This window comes from Quercus lobata, chromosome 2, assembly GCF_001633185.2.
Source record: "Quercus lobata isolate SW786 chromosome 2, ValleyOak3.0 Primary Assembly, whole genome shotgun sequence".
Taxonomy (NCBI): Eukaryota; Viridiplantae; Streptophyta; class Magnoliopsida; order Fagales; family Fagaceae; genus Quercus; species Quercus lobata.
The window spans coordinates 15,273,103-15,292,102 of NC_044905.1; the positions used below are offsets into that span (position 1 = coordinate 15,273,103).

At 39.9% G+C, this 19,000-nt stretch overlaps 1 protein-coding gene and 1 non-coding gene across 2 annotated transcripts; both read left to right on the forward strand.

The window, feature by feature from the left end:
* The first annotated feature begins 11,357 nt into the window (after window positions 1-11,357).
* On the forward strand, window positions 11,358-17,793 carry LOC115974682 (protein S-acyltransferase 21). Its single transcript, XM_031095148.1, has 10 exons — window positions 11,358-11,760; window positions 12,601-12,717; window positions 12,806-12,878; window positions 13,399-13,601; window positions 14,233-14,301; window positions 14,520-14,591; window positions 14,799-14,927; window positions 15,681-15,761; window positions 15,841-16,047; window positions 16,275-17,793. The coding sequence occupies exons 1-10, from the start codon at window positions 11,716-11,718 to the stop codon at window positions 17,187-17,189; spliced, it is 1,911 nt and encodes a 636-aa protein (XP_030951008.1). The 5' UTR covers window positions 11,358-11,715; the 3' UTR covers window positions 17,190-17,793.
* A 539-nt stretch (window positions 17,794-18,332) lies between these two features.
* Window positions 18,333-18,404, forward strand: TRNAD-GUC. The gene has a single exon. It is a non-coding gene; the product is annotated as a tRNA-Asp (tRNA).
* Window positions 18,405-19,000: the final 596 nt, after the last annotated feature.

Genomic DNA, 19,000 nt, shown 5'->3' on the forward strand with positions numbered 1-19,000 from the left:
GCAAATTTGCGGAGTCTGGTTTGAAGAATGCCAAGACTCAGGCAAAGGACCAGCGCAAAGAGCTGTTCACGACCCAGCTTAACCTTGCCACTGAGAAACAAGCGGTGCAAGACCTCAAAGTTGCACTGCGAAAAGTTGAGGACGAGCTGCAGCGGGTCAAAGAGGAGGCACAGCTGATCCGAGAGGCTACAGAGGCTGAGAAGAGTGCCGCTCACCAGCTCGGGGCCGAAGAGACGGAGGCTAGGCTATCCGAGGAGATCCCCGAGGTATGCCGGGAGTATTGCAGCATCTCATGGGTTCGCGCCCTTGATGCCGCAAGAGTTCCTGCCGATTCGGCGCTGAGACAGCCCGAAAGCATCTTCTACCCTCCAGAGATTCGAGAGCGTCTTGAGGGTGCCCAAGCGATATCCGAGCAGGAACCGATGGAGCCCGAAGCCATCCCTGTGCCTGATATGGCGAAGGGTCCTGCCGGGGACTCTTCCATCGAGGTTCCTCCCCCTCAGCCCGAACAAGCAGAAGATCCCCCTACTAAGGCTTAGCTTTTCAGTTTCTTAGCTCTCTTTTTTTTATGAGGGTCGTCCTAGTTTTTGATCATTTTGTAAGGACCTCTCTTTTTGATGAACTCGGCATACTAATATTAATATAAAGTGCTCGCTTTGCTTACTTGGAATGTATGTTAGTAACATTGTTTTTTGAACACTTGCAACGATGCGGATATGTGTGAACGGCAACAGAAAAATGGGTTTTTGAGCTGTCCACTTGTGGGTGGCAATGGTGCCAAACTGCGCGCCTGTGCTAGGATGATTTCCTTTAAGTAATAATCAATCAACCTATCATGAGTAATAATTTCCCCCAAGTCTGTGGTCCGAGGAGCCATGCAGGACTTGGGTTCTGTTTAAAACTATGAGTAGTTGTTTTAAGTATTAATTTCCCCTTAGTCTGTGGTCCGTGGAGCCATGCAGAACTAGGTTCTGTTTAAAACTTATAAGAATCGTCATGAGTAATAATTTCCCCCAAGTCTGTGGTCCGAGGAGCCATGCAGGACTTGGGTTCTGTTTAAAACTATGAGTAGTTGTTTTAAGTATTAATTTCCCCTTAGTCTGTGGTCCGTGGAGCCATGCAGAACTAGGTTCTGTTTAAAACTTATAAGAATCGTCATGAGTAATAATTTCCCCCAAGTCTGTGGTCCGAGGAGCCATGCAGGACTTGGGTTCTGTTTAAAACTATGAGTAGTTGTTTTAAGTATTAATTTCCCCTTAGTCTGTGGTCCGTGGAGCCATGCAGAACTAGGTTCTGTTTAAAACTTATAAGAATCGTCATGAGTAATAATTTCCCCCAAGTCTGTGGTCCGAGGAGCCATGCAGGACTTGGGTTCTGTTTAAAACTATGAGTAGTTGTTTTAAGTATTAATTTCCCCTTAGTCTGTGGTCCGTGGAGCCATGCAGAACTAGGTTCTGTTTAAAACTTATAAGAATCGTCATGAGTAATAATTTCCCCCAAGTCTGTGGTCCGAGGAGCCATGTAGGACTTGGGTTCTGTTTAAAACTATGAGTAGTTGTTTTAAGTATTAATTTCCCCTTAGTCTATGGTCCGTGGAGCCATGCAGAACTAGGTTCTGTTTAAAACTTATAAGAATCGTCATGAGTAATAATTTCCCCCAAGTCTGTGGTCCGAGGAGCCATGCAGGACTTGGGTTCTGTTTAAAACTGAGTAGTTGTTTTAAGTATTAATTTCCCCTTAGTCTGTGGTCCGTGGAGCCATGTAGAACTAGGTTCTGTTTAAAACTTATAAGAATCGTCATGAGTAATAATTTCCCCCAAGTCTGTGGTCCGAGGAGCCATGCAGGACTTGGGTTCTGTTTAAAACTATGAGTAGTTGTTTTAGTAGAACGGCCAGCAGCGGATATTAATGAAAGAAAATGTATGCCAAACCATTCTCATTAATAACAATATCTTTTGAGGTTATTTACATTCCATGGTCGAGGTACAGCTTTTTCATCTAAATCTTCTAGGTAGTAGGCGCCTATTCCGGCCACAGACGTGACACGGTATGGCCCCTCCCAATTGGGCCCCAACTTGCCCCAAGAGGGGTTTTTTGCGCTCCCAAGAACCTTCCTCATCACGAGATCACCTGGACCCAGGGGCCGCAGTTTAACGTTAGCATCATACCCTTGTCTCAGCTTCTGGTGATAATGGGCCATATGAATCATAGCTTTTTCCCTTCTTTCTTCGGTTAAGTCTAGACTATGTTCTAATAACTTATCGTTATTGCTTGGGGGAAACGATTTAGACCTCAATGTGGGAAAGTTGTTCTCGATGGGGAGTACGGCCTTAGCCCCGTAAGTCATCGAGAAGGGAGTCTCACCGGTCGATCGTCGCAGCGTTGTCCGATAGGTCCATAAGACGTGGGGAAGTTCTTCTATCCATCTCCCCTTAGCCTCATCCAGTCTTTTCTTTAGTCCGCTCACTATGACCTTGTTCACGGCTTCGACCTGCCCATTTCCTTGAGGGTAAGCGGGGGTGGAATAGCGGTTAATGATTCCAAACCCCTGGCAGTATTCCCTAAAGTTCTTACTGTCGAATTGCAGACCATTGTCGGAAACGAGTGTGCGCGGAGTCCCGAAGCGGGTGATGATGTTCTTCCAGATAAATTTTTGGGCGTCCACGTCCCTAATATTGGCCAAGGGTTCAGCTTCCACCCATTTAGTGAAGTAATCAGTTCCGACTATTATATATCGCTTGTTCCCCGCGGCTTTGGGGAAGGGTCCGACCAGATCAAGGCCCCATTGCGCGAACGGCCATGGACTAGAGAGGGGGTTGAGAACCCCTCCGGGTTGGTGAATATTCAGGGCGAATCTTTGGCACTGGTCGCACTTCTTAGCATATTCTTGGGCCTCTCTTTGCATGTTCGGCCACCAATACCCCTGGGTAAGTGCCCTATGTGCTAACGACCTTCCTCCGGTATGACTTCCACAGATCCCCTCGTGTAACTCTTCAAGTAGAGATTCGGACTCTTCTGGATGCACGCAGAGCAGGTACGGTCTAGAGTGGGAGTGCCGATATAGTTTGTAGTCTTCCGATAGCCAGAAACGAGGAGCATTCCTACGTATCTTCTCGGCTTCCAATTTCTCCTCTGGCAGGATGTCGTTTTGAAGGAAGTTTTTTATGGGGTCCATCCAGCTGTGACTCCTTCTGATCTGATGGACTCCGGCCGGGCTTCTGCAAATAAGACTTGCTTGGGCTAGGTCTTCGACCAGGATCATCCGCGGCAGATTATGTGCCGAAGACGTGGCGAGAGTGGCCAGCGAATCCGCGTGGGTGTTTACACTCCTGGAAATGTGCGTCAGATTGAAGGATTCAAAATTCGCTTGCAGCCTTTTAACCTGCCCCAGGTACTCTTGCATCCTAGTGTCTCGAGCTTCCAACTCACCCATCACTTGTCCGACTACCAGCCTGGAGTCCGAGAATGCTTTTATTACTCTTCCGCCCAGCCTTTGAACCATCGTCATTCCTTGGAGTAAGGCTTCGTATTCGGCTTCATTGTTGGTAGCCGAGAATCCGAGCCTCAGTGATTTTTCAATGACGGCACCATCCGGGGATATTAAAACTATCCCCACTCCAGACCCTCTTTGGTTGGCTGCGCCATCGACGTAGACGTTCCAGTGCATGGTCTTTGTTGAAATCGCACCAACCGATTTTCCATCCATGTCTTTCTCCTCAGTTATTGTTTCTACAGAGGGCTCGGCAAACTCCGCCACCAAGTCCGCGAGAACCTGTCCTTTGATGGAGGATCGGGGCATGTATTTAATATCAAAGGCCCCCAAAAGTGCGCTCCACATGACGATCCTTCCGGTGTAGTCAGCGCTTCGGAGCACTGCTCTAAGGGGAAGCTGAGTCAGAACGATGACCGTATGCGCCTGAAAGTAGTGAGGAAGCTTCCGGGTCGCGTGCACTATCGCCAAAATTGCCTTCTCTAAAGGTAGGTACCGCACCTCGGCCTCATGTAATGATTTGCTCACATAGTAAACCGGACGCTGCACCCCATTATCATCACGTATCAGTACCAAGCTTACGGCATGAGGAGCCACCGCGATATATGCAAACAGCACCTCATCTGTCTCAGGGCTGGACATGATGGGTGGTCGGGACAGGTAGTCCTTAAGCTGTTGGAAAGCCTGAGCGCAATCCTCCGACCATTCGAACCCTTTCCATTTGTTTATCAGAAGGTAGAAAGGTCGACATCGGTCCGTCGATCGTGATATGAACCGGTTTAGTGCCGCAATCATGCCAGTGAGCTTCTGCACTTCCTTCGGATTCCGAGGAGACTGTAGGTTGTTGATGGCTTTGATTTGGTCGGGGCTTACCTCTATTCCCCTGTGGGTGACCATGTACCCGAGGAATTTCCCAGACCCGACCCCGAATGAGCATTTGGAAGCGTTCAGCCGCAGCCGGTGTTCCCTTAGGATAGCGAAGATCGTTCCGAGGTCTTTCACGTGCTCGAAAACCCTTTTACTCTTCACAACCATATCGTCTATATAGATCTCAATGATCCTGCCCAGCTGTGGCTCGAACATTCGGGTCATCATCCTTTGGTAGGTTGAGCCGGCGTTCTTCAGTCCGAAAGGCATTACCTTATAGTGATAATTTCCGATGGGTGTCATGAAAGCCGTCTTCTCTTGGTCTTCCGACGTGAGGGGTATCTGGTGATATCCCTGGAAAGCATCCAGGAGACTCATTCAGGGGTGGCCTGCGGTTGCGTCCACTAGTCTGTCAATTCGAGGCAGGGGGAATGGGTCTTTTGGGCAGGCCTTGTTTAGGTCCGTGAAATCCATGCAGACCCTCCATTTACCTGTCTTCTTCTTCACCACCACAGTGTTTGCCAACCATTCAGGGTAAAAGACTTCTTTGATAGCCCCCGCTCTTTTTAGTTTTGCCACTTCGTCTCTTACGGCGCTTGCATGTTCCTTTGAAGGGCGTCGGGGTGGCTGCTTTTTCGGAGTGGCAGAGGGGTTGACGTTCAGGTGGTGGCAAATAAGGCTAGGATCAACGCCCGGGGCATCGTAGGCGTCCCATGCAAACACATCGATATTTCCTCTGAGGAATCCGACCAGTTCCTCTTTCTCTTGAGGAGACAACTCAGAGCCGACCTGAAAAAACTTCTCCGGATCGCTGTTGACAGCGACCTTGTCTAAACTTTCACACCTTATCTCCTCGGCTAGTCCATCGTCTTGCCCTGCCGAGGCGGTTGATTGCTATAAACTTTCAGGGGCCGAGGACTCGGCATGAGGCCGATGTAAGACGGCAGCCACCATACACTGCCTAGATACGGCCTGATCTCCTCGGATCTCTTCTACTTGCCCTCTGGATGGGTACTTCACTTTTTGGTGAAGTGTGGAGGTCACGGCCTCAAGGGCATGGATCCACGGCCTTGCAACTATCGCGGTGTAGGGTGAATATGCGTCGACCACAATAAAATTCACCTCCACCACTTCGGCCCCGGTCTACACGGATAGTCGGATTTGTCCTTTCGGCGTAACCATTCTTCCCTCAAAGCTGAGGAGAGGGGAATCATAAGCCGCCAAATCTTCTGGTTTCAGGTTCAGCCCCTTGTATAGATCAGGGTACATTATCTCTACCGTACTTCCCGAATCCACTAGCACCCTTTTTACATCGAAACCCCCAATCCTTAGCGTGACCACCAAGGCATCATCGTGAGGTTGAATAGTTCCTCTCTTATTCTCGTCCGAGAACCCCAGTATCAAGGAGCTTCCCTTTTTTTCCTTTTTGTATTCCTTTTGCCTGCCCTCGGAGGGGAGCCGATCAACAGCCAGCACCCTAGGGATGGGTGGCCCCGCTCTTCCCGGTGTAGCGAGGATGACGTGTATCGTCCCGGTGGGGGGCCTTAAGGTCACGTCCTTTCGAGGCTCTTGTGTTGCCTGGCCGGGATGGCCACTCGATGGGTGCAATAGGTGACGTAACTTTCCTTCTCGGACCAGCTGATCTAGGTGATTCCACAAATTCCTGCAGTCCTCAGTAGTGTGCCCATGGTCTTGATGGTAATGGCAATACAGGTTTTGGTTACGTTTAGAGGGTTCTCCAGCCATCTTTCCCGGCCACCTGAAATAGGGCTCATTCCTTACTTTCTCCAATACCTGCTGCACTGGCTCTCTGAATATGGCATTTACTGTTTGCGGGCTATTCTGCCCGGCTTGTCGTTTCGATCGCCGCAAAGTCATCTACTCCTAGCGTACTTCTGACCAGTGAATAGGTTCGTGCTGTTTTCACACCAATGTAATCATTTGAGTTTGGGGTGGATTGACCTTCTCCTTCCCTCCTTTTTTCTGCAGCTGATGCTTCCTCCACCACCTTTAATACTTGTCTATTCTAATCCCCCAGCTGATCAACTTGGCTACCGTTTACCAGCGAGGGAATTCTCAGGCCATGGTACGTGGGGAGGCCGCTTTTGAATGTGCTGATAGCGACAGCATCATGGTTATCATCCAGGTCATTATATACTTCCCAGTATCTATCGGAGTACGCTTTCAGAGTCTCTCCCTCGTGCATGGACAAGGACAATAGCGAACCGAGGGGCCTGGGGACTCTGGTGTTGGTGATAAAGCGGGAGCAAAAATCCCGAGTGAGTTGCTTGTAAGAGCTTACGGAATTTGTCTTCAGGCCGTTGAACCACCTCATCGCCATTGATCCCAAGCTGGACGGGAAGATTTTACACATGAGGGCTTCGTTTTGCGAGTAGATCGCCATCTTTTGGTTAAATTGGCTCACATGCTCTACCGGGTCTGATCGACCGCTATAGATGGCGAAGGCTGGTTGGTTGAACCGTCGGGGCAGCTTAGCCCCTTCAATTTTATTCGTGAAGGGGGACCTTGAAACCTGATCCAACGCCTTCTTCATGGCGTCGTTTCCCGACCCCTTGCCAGATGTGCTCTCGTACTTCCGCACAGGGCGCGGTTCCTTTTCGTAGGTAAAGGTTTCACTTGGGGGGGTCCTTGATCTCTGCCTGTAGCTCATATCCTCAGCATTGGAAGATTCGCCTGAGTCAGAGGGAGATTGTCTTCGCCGCGCGCGCCTTAACTCCCTTTTTAGGTTATCTATCTCTCGCTGCATGGCCTGGTGACTATTTCGCCGCTGGGACACGTGACTTCCTATCTGAGTGTGACTCTGGCTTGTCCGTATAGTATTCACACTTCCTTCACGATCTCCCCTGTGGCCGGGGTTGATGGGGTTATTTTGCCTCTGGGACTCGATGGGTTGTGTCCGCTGGGAGTTAGCTTGGTGAGGATTCTCCTGGTGCGATCCTGGTTCTGCCATGCCTGACCGTCGTGCTAGCTGATGCCCTAGTTCTTCCCACAGACGGCGCCAATTGTGATTGCACAATTTTCCTGGCCCAGGCTCTATTGGTTAGGCCTTGGTCCAAAGCACAACCCACAATAAATGTTTGTAGAGAATGGGTTTAAGAACTTGGCCTCAGTGAGCCTAATCGGTCTGATGCATGGACAATATTGATACCGAGAATGAAAAACACACAAGTGGAACTCCCTCTCCCTGATTCTATTCCGTTTTGCTCTTCATACAGTTTTTCCGTCCTCTTTCTTTGAGGGACTCTCTTACATTATATAGTTCCTCTCCTCTCATCTCAACCTTACACTTGTTGATAATCTAAGCATCTACTTGAGCACCTGTCCCATCAGCCGCCCCCATCACTCCCTTTGTGAGTTGCAGAGGCCAAGGTGGTACTGTTCAGGGGTCTTTTCCTCATTAATGCGGCCAAGAGAGTGGTTGGAGCGCAATTAATGTGGTGGTAGCTTCTGTCAGATATTTTGGGATTTTATTCATTTTATATGTTGGTAGGATGAACGGGAGTGAATGGGGAGAGTTTTTGTCCGGGCTTCGTGGTGTCCGAGGAGGAGTTACTCCTCGGACAAATTTCCTTGGCTTCATTGTGATTGAGCAGCATTTCACACGTGGTTTTTCTTTATACAGGACGCTCCTCGGACGGGCCTGGCTCTGGGATAGCCCATCATCTTTGGGCCGGACCCCACAAGAGATATTTGTGCAAAAATAACTACCTACTAACACATATTTTTTATTTGTTAGTGAGATAGTTATTTTTTTTGCAGACATTTCTCGCACTTATTAGATTTTTATATCGCTGACATAGTATTATTTAATATCAAATACATTCTTCCTTTCTAGAGACTTCAACCTCAGCTCTTACCCCCATCCTATAAAAATTTATATTTGTAGAGTGATTATCATATCAAGGATGCGTGATGGTAAAAGTCAAAATTAAATTTCCTTTCGTCCAATTCTAGACGGTTTTATATTTGTAATTTTTAAGCAACAAACTATTAAGTAAAAATAGACCTCATTACTTAGTATATTATGTGCAATATAACTTGTCTCATAACTTAGAACCTTATTCTCTAATTTTTGTGTGTATATTACTTAATAAAAAAAAAAAAAAAAAAGACATTTGTTAGTTTACATGAATAATACAATGTAAAGAATTTTAGCTAATTTCTCCAAGAGTGACAAATATTTTGCTACAGTGTACATTTTACACGGCCCTATACATTCATTTAAAGTAGTAATAATTTTCCAAAAAAAAATAATAGACCTTAAAGTGAGGTATTTGATAAAGGGGCCACATTAAAATCCCGTAAAAGAAAGAATCTGTTGACCAAAAAAAAGAGAGAGTATCTGTTTGTCTACATTAGCCCCTAAAAAAGAATATTTGTGATCTTAATTTTGGAGTATCATTCACAAATCAAAAGTCAAAATTTGATTTTTTTTCCTTTTCAATTCCCGAATTACATTATGCTCGTAAAAAGACCGGTTTCATTGGTAAGCAAGAACAAACTCTAATGAATTTTGTCGGTAAATATTCTTAAATAATAAAAATAAGTCTAAAGACATTTTTTTTGGGTATAAATATTTGAGATAAGAAGTTATGATTAATATGAAATAAAAATAATTTTAATGGCTAAAAGTCTTTTTTTTGTTTTTTGTGTTGAGAAAATGGCCAAAAATCTTATATCTTAATTAATTAACACATTCTAGTGTTTTCAACCGGGAGACATTTTGGTTTCAAAGCTCCCTCACTCTTAATTATCAAATTATAAAAAAAAAAAAAAGAAGGTGTTAAATCCAAACGAAAGTAGTGTCATACCCTTCAAAGATTATCACTTACAAGATTTTTTTTTTTTTTTTAAATAGTAATAGGTCCAAATGCGAGTAGTGTAATATATATTCATCAAATATTACTCCCAAGTTAAGATAAAAAAAAAAAAAAAAAAAAAAAAATCTAAGATACAACATTTTTACAATATTTTTATAATTAATCTTTGATATGGTTTGTTACGATTGTTGTGTGATGGTAGATGATGGACAAAACTTATGTACAATGTTTTAGGTATTGTTACTTAGGATTTTTTTTAAAAAAAATTTAGGCATATGGTTACTTAATTAAAAAAATATACTTTCATCTTATGAGAAAAAAAAAATCACAATTCTACTATAGTCTAATTTAAGTGTATATGTGTGTGAAGTTCCCTCTTGCGAACTTGAACCCTGACCCTTACCTCTCACACCCTACAAGAACTTATACTTGTGGAGTGACCATCACATCAAGGGTGTGTAATTGTTTACATAACATAATTTTAAAATAAGAACTTAAAGAATAGCATTTAAGTACATTACATATATTTTACCCATAATAGATTTAAGTGTAATTCCATTTATTCAAAGAAGAAAAAATAATAATATTACATCAATAATGACAAGCCGTTGCATCGTTAACATTAACATTATCTATATATATATATATATATATAAAATTGAAGCCTCTGCTGGCATCACAATTTTTCACGTCAACATAATATTTAAAAAATAAAAAATAAAAATAAAAATAAAAACAATATTTAAAAAATAAAAAATAAAAATAAAAACATTATAACACCTCAAAACCCTAGCAACCTTACCCCTTTCTCAAGTTGCCTCTGTTGGTATCACAATTTTCCACGTCAGCACAATATTTAAAAAATAAAAAATAAAAACATTATAACACCTTAAAATCCTAGCAACACCTCAAAGCCACAGTTTCTGCAAACTTTCTCTCTCCAAACGTAAAAATTCAACCCCTTTAATTTCTCTTTTTATTTTTAAGACTTATATAGAGTATTAGTGAGTTATGCTGATTTTGTTTTTTTTTTTTTTTTTTTTTTTTTTTTTTTTTGTATAGATGGTCATAATACTCCGGTATTCCAAGAGAAGTTTGTGTTTTAGTTAATTGAAGGCCTTAGAGAGATAAGTGTTGCAATTTGGAACAGCAATACAAAAGACGATTTCATTGGCAACGCAAAGTAATTACTTTGTCTCATATTTTTGTTTTTTGAATTGATTTTTGTGCTTTTTAGACCCTTTTGGATCAATTTTGTTAATTGGGTGTTTTTTTTTTTTTTGATAGGGTCCAATTGGGGAAGCTTCTTTCAAAGGGTTACGACGACCGCACTTAGTGTCTGTATACTAATAGTGGGGGGTAAGTGCTATAAATTACTAACCCTTTTAAGTGTATAATTTGTTTCTAAAATTATCTATAATATTTTGTCTTCCAAAAATTTTATCTCTTTAATTTTAGTATATTGTGTTTCTTAAGTTATAGACAGATTTTCTTTGTTTCTTATTTTCAATAATAAATCATTTTATTGCAATATCGGTAATTGTTTGAGAAATCCAATATGTTCATATCTCTATAGAACAGAGAATAGTAGAAGCCAATTTTATTACAACTACTTAAATTGAGTTGACTTAATTCCGTACAATTACAAAGTATAGCATGAAAAATAATGGAATTAATTGTTGTAATTTTTATTTTCTTTCCATGTTTTGAATTTCTATGTTTTTATTGTTGATGAGAAATTAAGGCTCAGTTGCACAATATGTGTAAATTCTTCAGAAGACTACTTTAAATAGTAAATCAATCTGTCTCTTACATTTGGGTATTAGTTAAAATTATTTTCAAATGATTGTACCAATAAAAGTGAATGTGTATAAATTTTGTTTATGAAAAAAAAGAAAAATCTATATTTACATTAATTAAAAATATACAAATGGATTTAAAAAAAAAAAAAGAATTTGCTATTCATAAATTAATATTTTTATAATTATTGATTAACAAACCGGTACCCTAGGGCCCTAGGCTAACGAGTAGAGTACCAAGACCCATAAAGAAAAAAGAAAGAAATAAAAGAAACTATAATTTCAAGCCGGCACAGACGGTGTGACTTTCTTATTAAAACCTGGTCTAACAAGTCACTTCTTTTAGTCAGTACGCTTCTTCTTCTTCTTCTTCTTCTAGTTTAATGGCTTTTTAGTTTTTAATTTTTAACCATTAATTATTAGTCTCGAGAAATCCCAGTACCCGAAATCAACTTGACGGGTCATCTAAAGACCCGTTTTTGCCATCTGGGTCGAGATTGAAAGTTGAAGAAACTTTTTTCTTTCGAAAACCTTATGGATTAGCGGTGATTAGTGAAAGAAATGAAGAATGTGGGTACTGAAACTAGTGGCTCTGAGTTGCATTTACGATGTGGGGCTTGGTTAGGTTGACTTTGTCGTATTTCTTGCTTTGTTTCTTTGTATTTATTAATGTGGTCTTGTTGAGGAGTTTGGAGTGAGTGTGTTTTTTTTTTTGATCATGGCTCGGCGTCATGGATGGGAACTTCCGGCACACACGTTTCAGGTGCATTGTTGTACTTACCTTTGGTAGTCTTAGGTTCTTGTTCTAAAACTTTGCTTCTATTTCTTTAGGGTCCTTTTGAAATTCTAACATTGGCCAGTTTTTGTTCTAAAACCATATCTTAAAAAAAAAAAAAAATTTCGGTTCCCCTTTATATATGTGTGTGTGTGTGTGTGTGTGTGTTTTTTTTTTTTGCATTTAATTCTGTATTTTTTTGGTTTAATAATTGTTACTATGTTTTTCTCATCAATTATGTTGAATTTAGTATGTTGTGTGTTTGTTTGATAAGTTTATCACTTTTTTATTTTTATTTTTTTTTATATAAATAAAATAGTTTTTCCAAATTTGTATCAGTATCTCATTGTGCTTCTTAGGATGTAAGTTTCTGTATCTATTTTTTCTGGAAAAAAAAAAGGTTTCTGTATCTATAAGGTACTGCTTGGACTTTTCTTTTACCTGTTTGGTTGCTTTTTATTTTTGGGGGTCCAGTTGCTCGCTTGTTGAGATATCCTAGAACTTGGAAATTTCGTTCATGTGCTAGGTTGCCTTGAATTCTGGGAAACAAAAATTTTAAGGCTGAATTGAACAGAAATTTCGTATTGTAGTTTACTAATTTTTTTTTATAATGATATGACTAACTACATTTATGGAAGTCTGATTTTTTAGCCTTCGATTACCGTGGTGAGGATGGAGATAATAAAGCAGAATTGGAATCATATTATATGTTTTTGGATTTTTGGATCCATGTTTTGGGATCCCTAACAGTTGGTTCATGGTATCTGCCTTCTATGTAATTTTGACAGTGCATAAACTAATACCTTTTATATTACCCCATCTGTACAGGTTGTGGCTATAACAGTTTTTTTCTTGCTCTCTGTTGCATATTATGCCTTTTTTGCCCCCTTTCTTGGAAAGGAAATCATCTATGAATATGTGGCACTGGGTGTTTATTCTGTCTTGGTAAGCACAGTCCAAAAATTTTCATTTATTCTTCATAATTCCATGATGAGTATTTTGCCATTATCTAATTACTTGATTTCCATTTCAGGCACTCTCTGTATTTATTCTTTATGTTCGATGCACTGGTATTGATCCTGCTGATCCAGGAATTCTGCTTGAAGGTGATAAATGATCTGCCTATAAATAACACAATGACACATATCTGCATGGTTTTTTTTTCCTTGGTGTAATTTAGTTTAAATTTTATTTTTTAAGGTTATGATTAGAGAAGTATTGAATTGGAGATTCATGTCAAGGACAATCATTTATTAAGTAATTTCAAGTAAATTGGATTAGTAATTGGGATGGTTATAACACACCTACATGTGTGTGTTGGACAATTCAAAAAGATTATATTGACTGATGGTCCTGAAAAGTTTTCTAAAAACAAATGGTTGCAATCGCTAAAGGATGCTAGAATTTTTACCCAAGAACCTCCTTGATAGGCCCAACCTTTGAATTTTTGCAACTTTAATGACAGTAGCAAGCATACACATTTCTTAACTTGAAATATAAGAATGATACTCTTTTTTTTTCTTTGTTGGTATACAAATGCATAAGTTTAGGGTATGAGCAAATCCTTATGCCTTTATTCTTTGCAATTTCTCATAGAAGCTACATGGTGTGTGATTATTATAATAGGGAATGCATCTTCTATTGAAGAACCCAGCAAGGTAGGATTAAAGGATGGAGGAAACTATAATAGGCATGGCTCGAGTTATTGTTCAAAACTTGGAGGTTTCTTTTGTGGTTTTCTTGTAAGAGAAGATTGCTACAAAGATGATCTTCTTCAACAACAATCCGGAGATGAGGATGCTTTATTCTGCACATTGTGCAATGCTGAGGTACAAGACTTTTCCTGGCAAGGTTTATTTTGATGAGATAAAAGAGAAGAAAAGAAGAAGTTCCATTTCAATTGCATGCAATATGGATTTCTTATATAGCACTACTTCCTCACAAACATGCTGCCAGACAAACGCACAAACACAAAGTTCCATTTCTACTAACTTTTGTTTTTTGGTTTCTTTTCTGCTTTAAACTTGTGCAAAGAAAGCTGGAATCAAATGCTTTAATTAGCAGGAAGGATTTAATTTAAAAATCTACAGCTTGAGTCTCTTCTCGTATTCTTCTTTGCATGTTAGAATTACACATCTTCGCGTAGACATTTCGTGTGTGAACAAGTTGCCAACTTGCCATTAGGGTCTTTATACTTTTAAAAACAGATTTCAACCTTTGCTTTTGTATTCAATGTTTGTGTGATGCTTGTTTTTGAAACATACTGTTGATGTACAAGAATGGGGGAGTTTCATTTTCATCACATTATATGGTGCTTTTCATTAAAAACTGGAATTAGTCCCATCTTCATTTACATACAAGATTACAGATGGAGAAGTTGTTAAAAGGGTCACATTATGTTCTCTCTCTCTCTCTCTCTCTCTAACTTATTAAAAATAAAATTATTGTTTATTTTTTTAGGTTCGCAAGTTCAGCAAACATTGTAGGAGTTGCGACAAATGTGTCGATGGATTTGATCATCATTGCCGGGTAAGCTATAAATTTTTTCTGATGTTTGTTCTTGTCAGTCTCTAACTCATGGACTTTAAGATCTTGAGTTGTATGGAAATATCCAGGAGTGTTTCAGTAATGATTTCATGACTTTTAAAGGTGTTATCCCTGGTTTTGATTAGTAAGTTTAAATATCCTGCCTATATCTCTTAGCTATTGTTTTGGTATGACTAAAGTTATCTGCATCTATGGTGCAGTGGTTGAATAACTGTGTGGGGAGGAAAAATTATATCACATTTGTGTGCCTCATGGCAATGAGCCTTCTTTGGGTAAGTTTTAAGATAATATGCTCTTTGGACTTCTCATTCTCCTTGGATTATTATTTATTTATTTTTTTTACATTCTCCAATCTGAACTAAATTTATTTTCTTGGATTCATTTATGTGAATGTGTAACCTGTTTACATGAGGTTTCTCCTCTATTTGTAATTAAGTTTTATTACTTATAAAATAGAATTTTTTGTGTGTTTATAACAGCTTCTTGTTGAATGCGGGGTTGGCATTGCTGTATTTGTCCGATGCTTTGTTGATAAAAAGGGGATAGAGAATCAGATATCTGAAAAACTTGGAGATGGATTTTCCCGGCCCCCCTTTGCTATTGTGGTGGTATGTTTGCTGCCTTGTTTGCCTTTAGGCTTCAGATTGTATTATTGTATATTTTAGATAATATTATGATTTTGCTCTTATCCAAAAAAGATGATATTATGATTTTATCAGTGGATTGGGTTTTGAGATTGCAGTAATATAGACCAGTATTGATCTAGTTCATATGATTATATGCCTGCAAGAACCGCCTTGGGCTGGCACCTATATCCATCTTGAGAAATACCTCATCAGGCATAGCCACCTGATTTTTCCTTTTTGGTGGTTTTATAAATTTTACACATTGGATTATAAGGAAACTGTCATAGAATCAAAAAGAATTTTTAATGTAATCATTAATGCATTACATATTATGCTCTTACCAAGTGATTCTATCAAAATGGATATGTGGGCCTTATTTTGGTTTCTACTCATGTAGTGGTCTAACTCAGATTTTGTTTATGGAACCAATATACGGTTTGCCTAGTGTTTGCCTCTTTATATAATCCCATGTAGCTTTATCTGTGTATAATGCATGCATTGCTTCTAAGTTATGTAGCCAAGCTGAAGTAATAATATTGCACTGAGACTTTTTTTTAAAGTTGCTTTTGCTTGAAATGTTTTAAATGCAAGTATTATCCCTCAATTTTCAGTTCAATTTTAACATGCTGCTGCTATGACTCACTTCTTTTGATGAATAATTAATTAATCTTTACATACTGTGGTGACAAAGGAATTATAAAGTCCTAAAAACCATGAACTTTATAATGATTACAGGCCTTATGCACGGCAGTTTCTTTTCTAGCCACTGTGCCTTTGGGAGAACTATTCTTTTTCCACGTGATTCTGATCCGAAAGGTGTGTTCTTTAAATGACCTATCCTCCCTCTCCACCTCTCTATTATGCATGTAGTGTACCATTTTTGTTTTTGCTGCAGGGTATTACAACATATGAGTATGTTGTTGCCATGAGAACACAAAGCGAACTGCCTGGACCGTCTTTAGATGGTGGTGATCAACAAAGTCTGGCATCGTCGCCGACTAGTTCTGCTGTGACTGCCATAAGTGGAAAAAGCTCTCTTGGAATGGGCTTGCAATATAAAGGTGTTTGGTGTACTCCTCCAAGAATCTTCATGGAGCACCAGGTATTGCCACATTTATTTATCATATAGAGGGGAGAAAGATCTAGATTGACTCTTTGGTTATATTTTAATAAATATGTTCCTGATGAATTCATGATTAGATTATCTAATTGTTTATTAAAAAGAAATTTTGGTTAGTCTTGGCATATTGGCACATGCATTGTTGTGCAGTCCTTCAATAAGGTGAATTTTATGCAATAATTTATTGACTTTGGGTCTCTGATGAACAGGATGAAATTATACCACATCTGGAGCCAGGACGCCTACCATCCACAGTGGATCCAGATGCAGTGCAGTCATCTGACATGGGGAAAAAATTAGGCCAGCGTCCAGTCCCAGTCCGAATCAGTCCATGGAAACTTGCTAAATTGGATTCTAATGAGGCAATTAAAGCGGCTGCAAAAGCTAGAGCATCATCATCTGTGCTTCGTCCAGTCAGTTCTCGATCTCATCCATATGATGCTGATCTTTTATCCAGTAGCAATGTGAGTGGAAGAAGCAGTCCAATCAGTACTGATCAAGGGTTTCACAACAGAAATGCTAGAGCTGGGACATCAAAATTATCTCCCACCAAGAGCTCATATCCACCAAGTCATGCCAGCAAGGAAGATACTGAAACATGCCATCATAGTAACAGTAACCTTAGCAGTCCTCAACTTTCCAACATTACACCTTCACCAATGGAGCAGCGGGTTTCAAACAGAGATCATTTGAATCCCATTTATCAATCATCAGCAGATCAATCTCCTCGGTCAATAACACAAAGCGAACAGATTGAAACTGTAGTTCACGAGAATTTGGCACGAAACCCTGTGAGAAATATCAGCTCGGGTCTTGCTGAAAACGTGGGATCTTCAGTCTTTTGGGATCAAGAAGCTGGGCGTTTTGTTTCCTCATCTTCCAGAGGTCTTGGAACGGAGCTATTATACACAGGTCCATCCATATTTTTTGGCGGTCCTGTTGTGAATGAACCTGCGACCAGCGGGACAAGAAATAGCAGCTCAGCGGGTGCCGGCCTAAATAGAGGTTCCGCAGCAAGTTATCAGCAGGGTAGATCACAGAGGGGTGGCCAGCTTCCTGTATTTGTTCCAAGTAATTCCCAACAAAACCAGTTCTGGTCTAGATTTCCTCGACCAAGCCACTGATTCCTTTTTCTAGGTACATAGAGCTAGATCCAGGAATTTTATTCTTCTCTTATTTTTATTTTTTAAACCTTTATGTGCAGATGTTGAATTTCTGTTCCATATTGCTAATCTGTGGGCTAACGCTATCACCAATTCACTCCAAGGGTAGTGATTTCAGTTTTTAATTATTATTATTATTACTACGTTCACTGTGTTCTGTTGACGGTGCACTGATCGTTGATCCGTGCTCTGTCAACAGTAGCCAGAGCAATGCGGGTGGCATGGCTCTGATCGGAATTAAACAGCTTTATGTTTAGCTTCCCAAATGTAATGTCCATTTTTGGTAAAAGGGAGTAAAGGATACTGTTCACACAAAAGAAGCTCCACAGAAATGGCATCCTCCTCCACAGTCAACACAAAAGTGGCAGGGAGGGAATCTAGGGCTCAACCAACAAAAGAATTGCGCAAAGCCCAATCTCCCCAAAGCGTGAGCTGCACCATTAGCTTCTTTTAAAAGAACCAAGAAAAAGAGAAAAAAACAAAGCAGTTGGACAAGCCAAAAATGTCACGTAGAAAGTCTCATTACCCTATTCACAAATGTAATATCAGAGTTTATTGGAAAAAATTTGTCTTCCAAATGGTTGGAAGGAATTTTCTTCAAATTTATCCACTATGTGTTGTTGAAAGAATTATCCACATGTACTTTTAGTTAGATGACATTTTTTATGGAGCACGTGACTTGTTTTAAATAATATACATAAATAGTTTTATAAATCACCACATAATGAATTGAAGGAGATTGTTTTAACTAGTTTGAAAAAAAACTTTATCTAGTTTTATTTTGGTTGTAACACTATATTTTTAATCTTTTGTTGCTTAATCCAAAATCATGGGTGAATGTGTAAGTCGCTTTGGTTTGATGTACAAAAACAAAATGCAGTTTGCAGTTGGAAGTGTACCCATTTTTATGAGCAAAATGCAATTCTCTCTATATATTTGTTTACTTTGGTCCGATATATAATCGGATTCACAAGTTTGTAGATCAAACCGGCCCTAATTGCATTACATGATTAGAATGCTTTTCCTCAAGAAATAAAAATGATTAGAATGCTCTGGCCGAATCCGTTTGATAAGAAATATAAAAGTGAGAGTACATAACAACAAGTCGTTGTAGTATAGTGGTGAGTATTCCCGCCTGTCACGCGGGTGACCCGGGTTCGATCCCCGGCAACGGCGAAATACTTTATTTTTAGTTTTTTAACTGCTTAAGCTATTGCGCTATTGCTTTTAACTAAGCCAATGAGATAAATAATATGTTAACCAGCCTGATTATATGCCCATCAAACTAGCAAAGGAGAAAATGAAAAGAAACTTAATTGGCGATGAACTTTTGGCCACATGCTAGGGTAATTTAATTCCCAGCCAATAATTCATGAGTTTTTATTATGAAGAGTAGTAAAAATTGTTTATAAATGTAATAAAAATAGTAGAAACATATTTTATTTTTCATTTGCTACGATTGATTCCAAATCTAGGTAATCCATATGCAACTATAACAAAAAAAATACAAATATTTGGCAAGTGGCTACAGCTATTTTGCCTCTTCTTTCTAGTTTCTACCGCATAACAATTTCATTCTTGCTATTCTAGAATAAACATGACTTAGTTTTATTTTTTGAGAATCAACGTGACTACATGTACAATACCAAAGATGACCAAAGTTAAGCCCCATTATCTTCAATTATGGTTTATGGCAACCAGAACCATTACCTGGTCCAGGCAAGTAAGTGCATGGATCAGGCGCAGAAGGTGGAACCAGTGCTCGATGTCGT

Coding starts and splice junctions, on each gene's coding strand:
- LOC115974682 (XM_031095148.1), top strand. CDS start 11,716: ATGGCTCGGCGTCATGGATGGGAACTTCCGGCACACACGTTTCAG. Junction 14,928..15,680: donor CCCCCTTTGCTATTGTGGTG/GTATGTTTGCTG, acceptor TAATGATTACAG/GCCTTATGCACGGCAGTTTC. Junction 15,762..15,840: donor ACGTGATTCTGATCCGAAAG/GTGTGTTCTTTA, acceptor TTTTTGCTGCAG/GGTATTACAACATATGAGTA.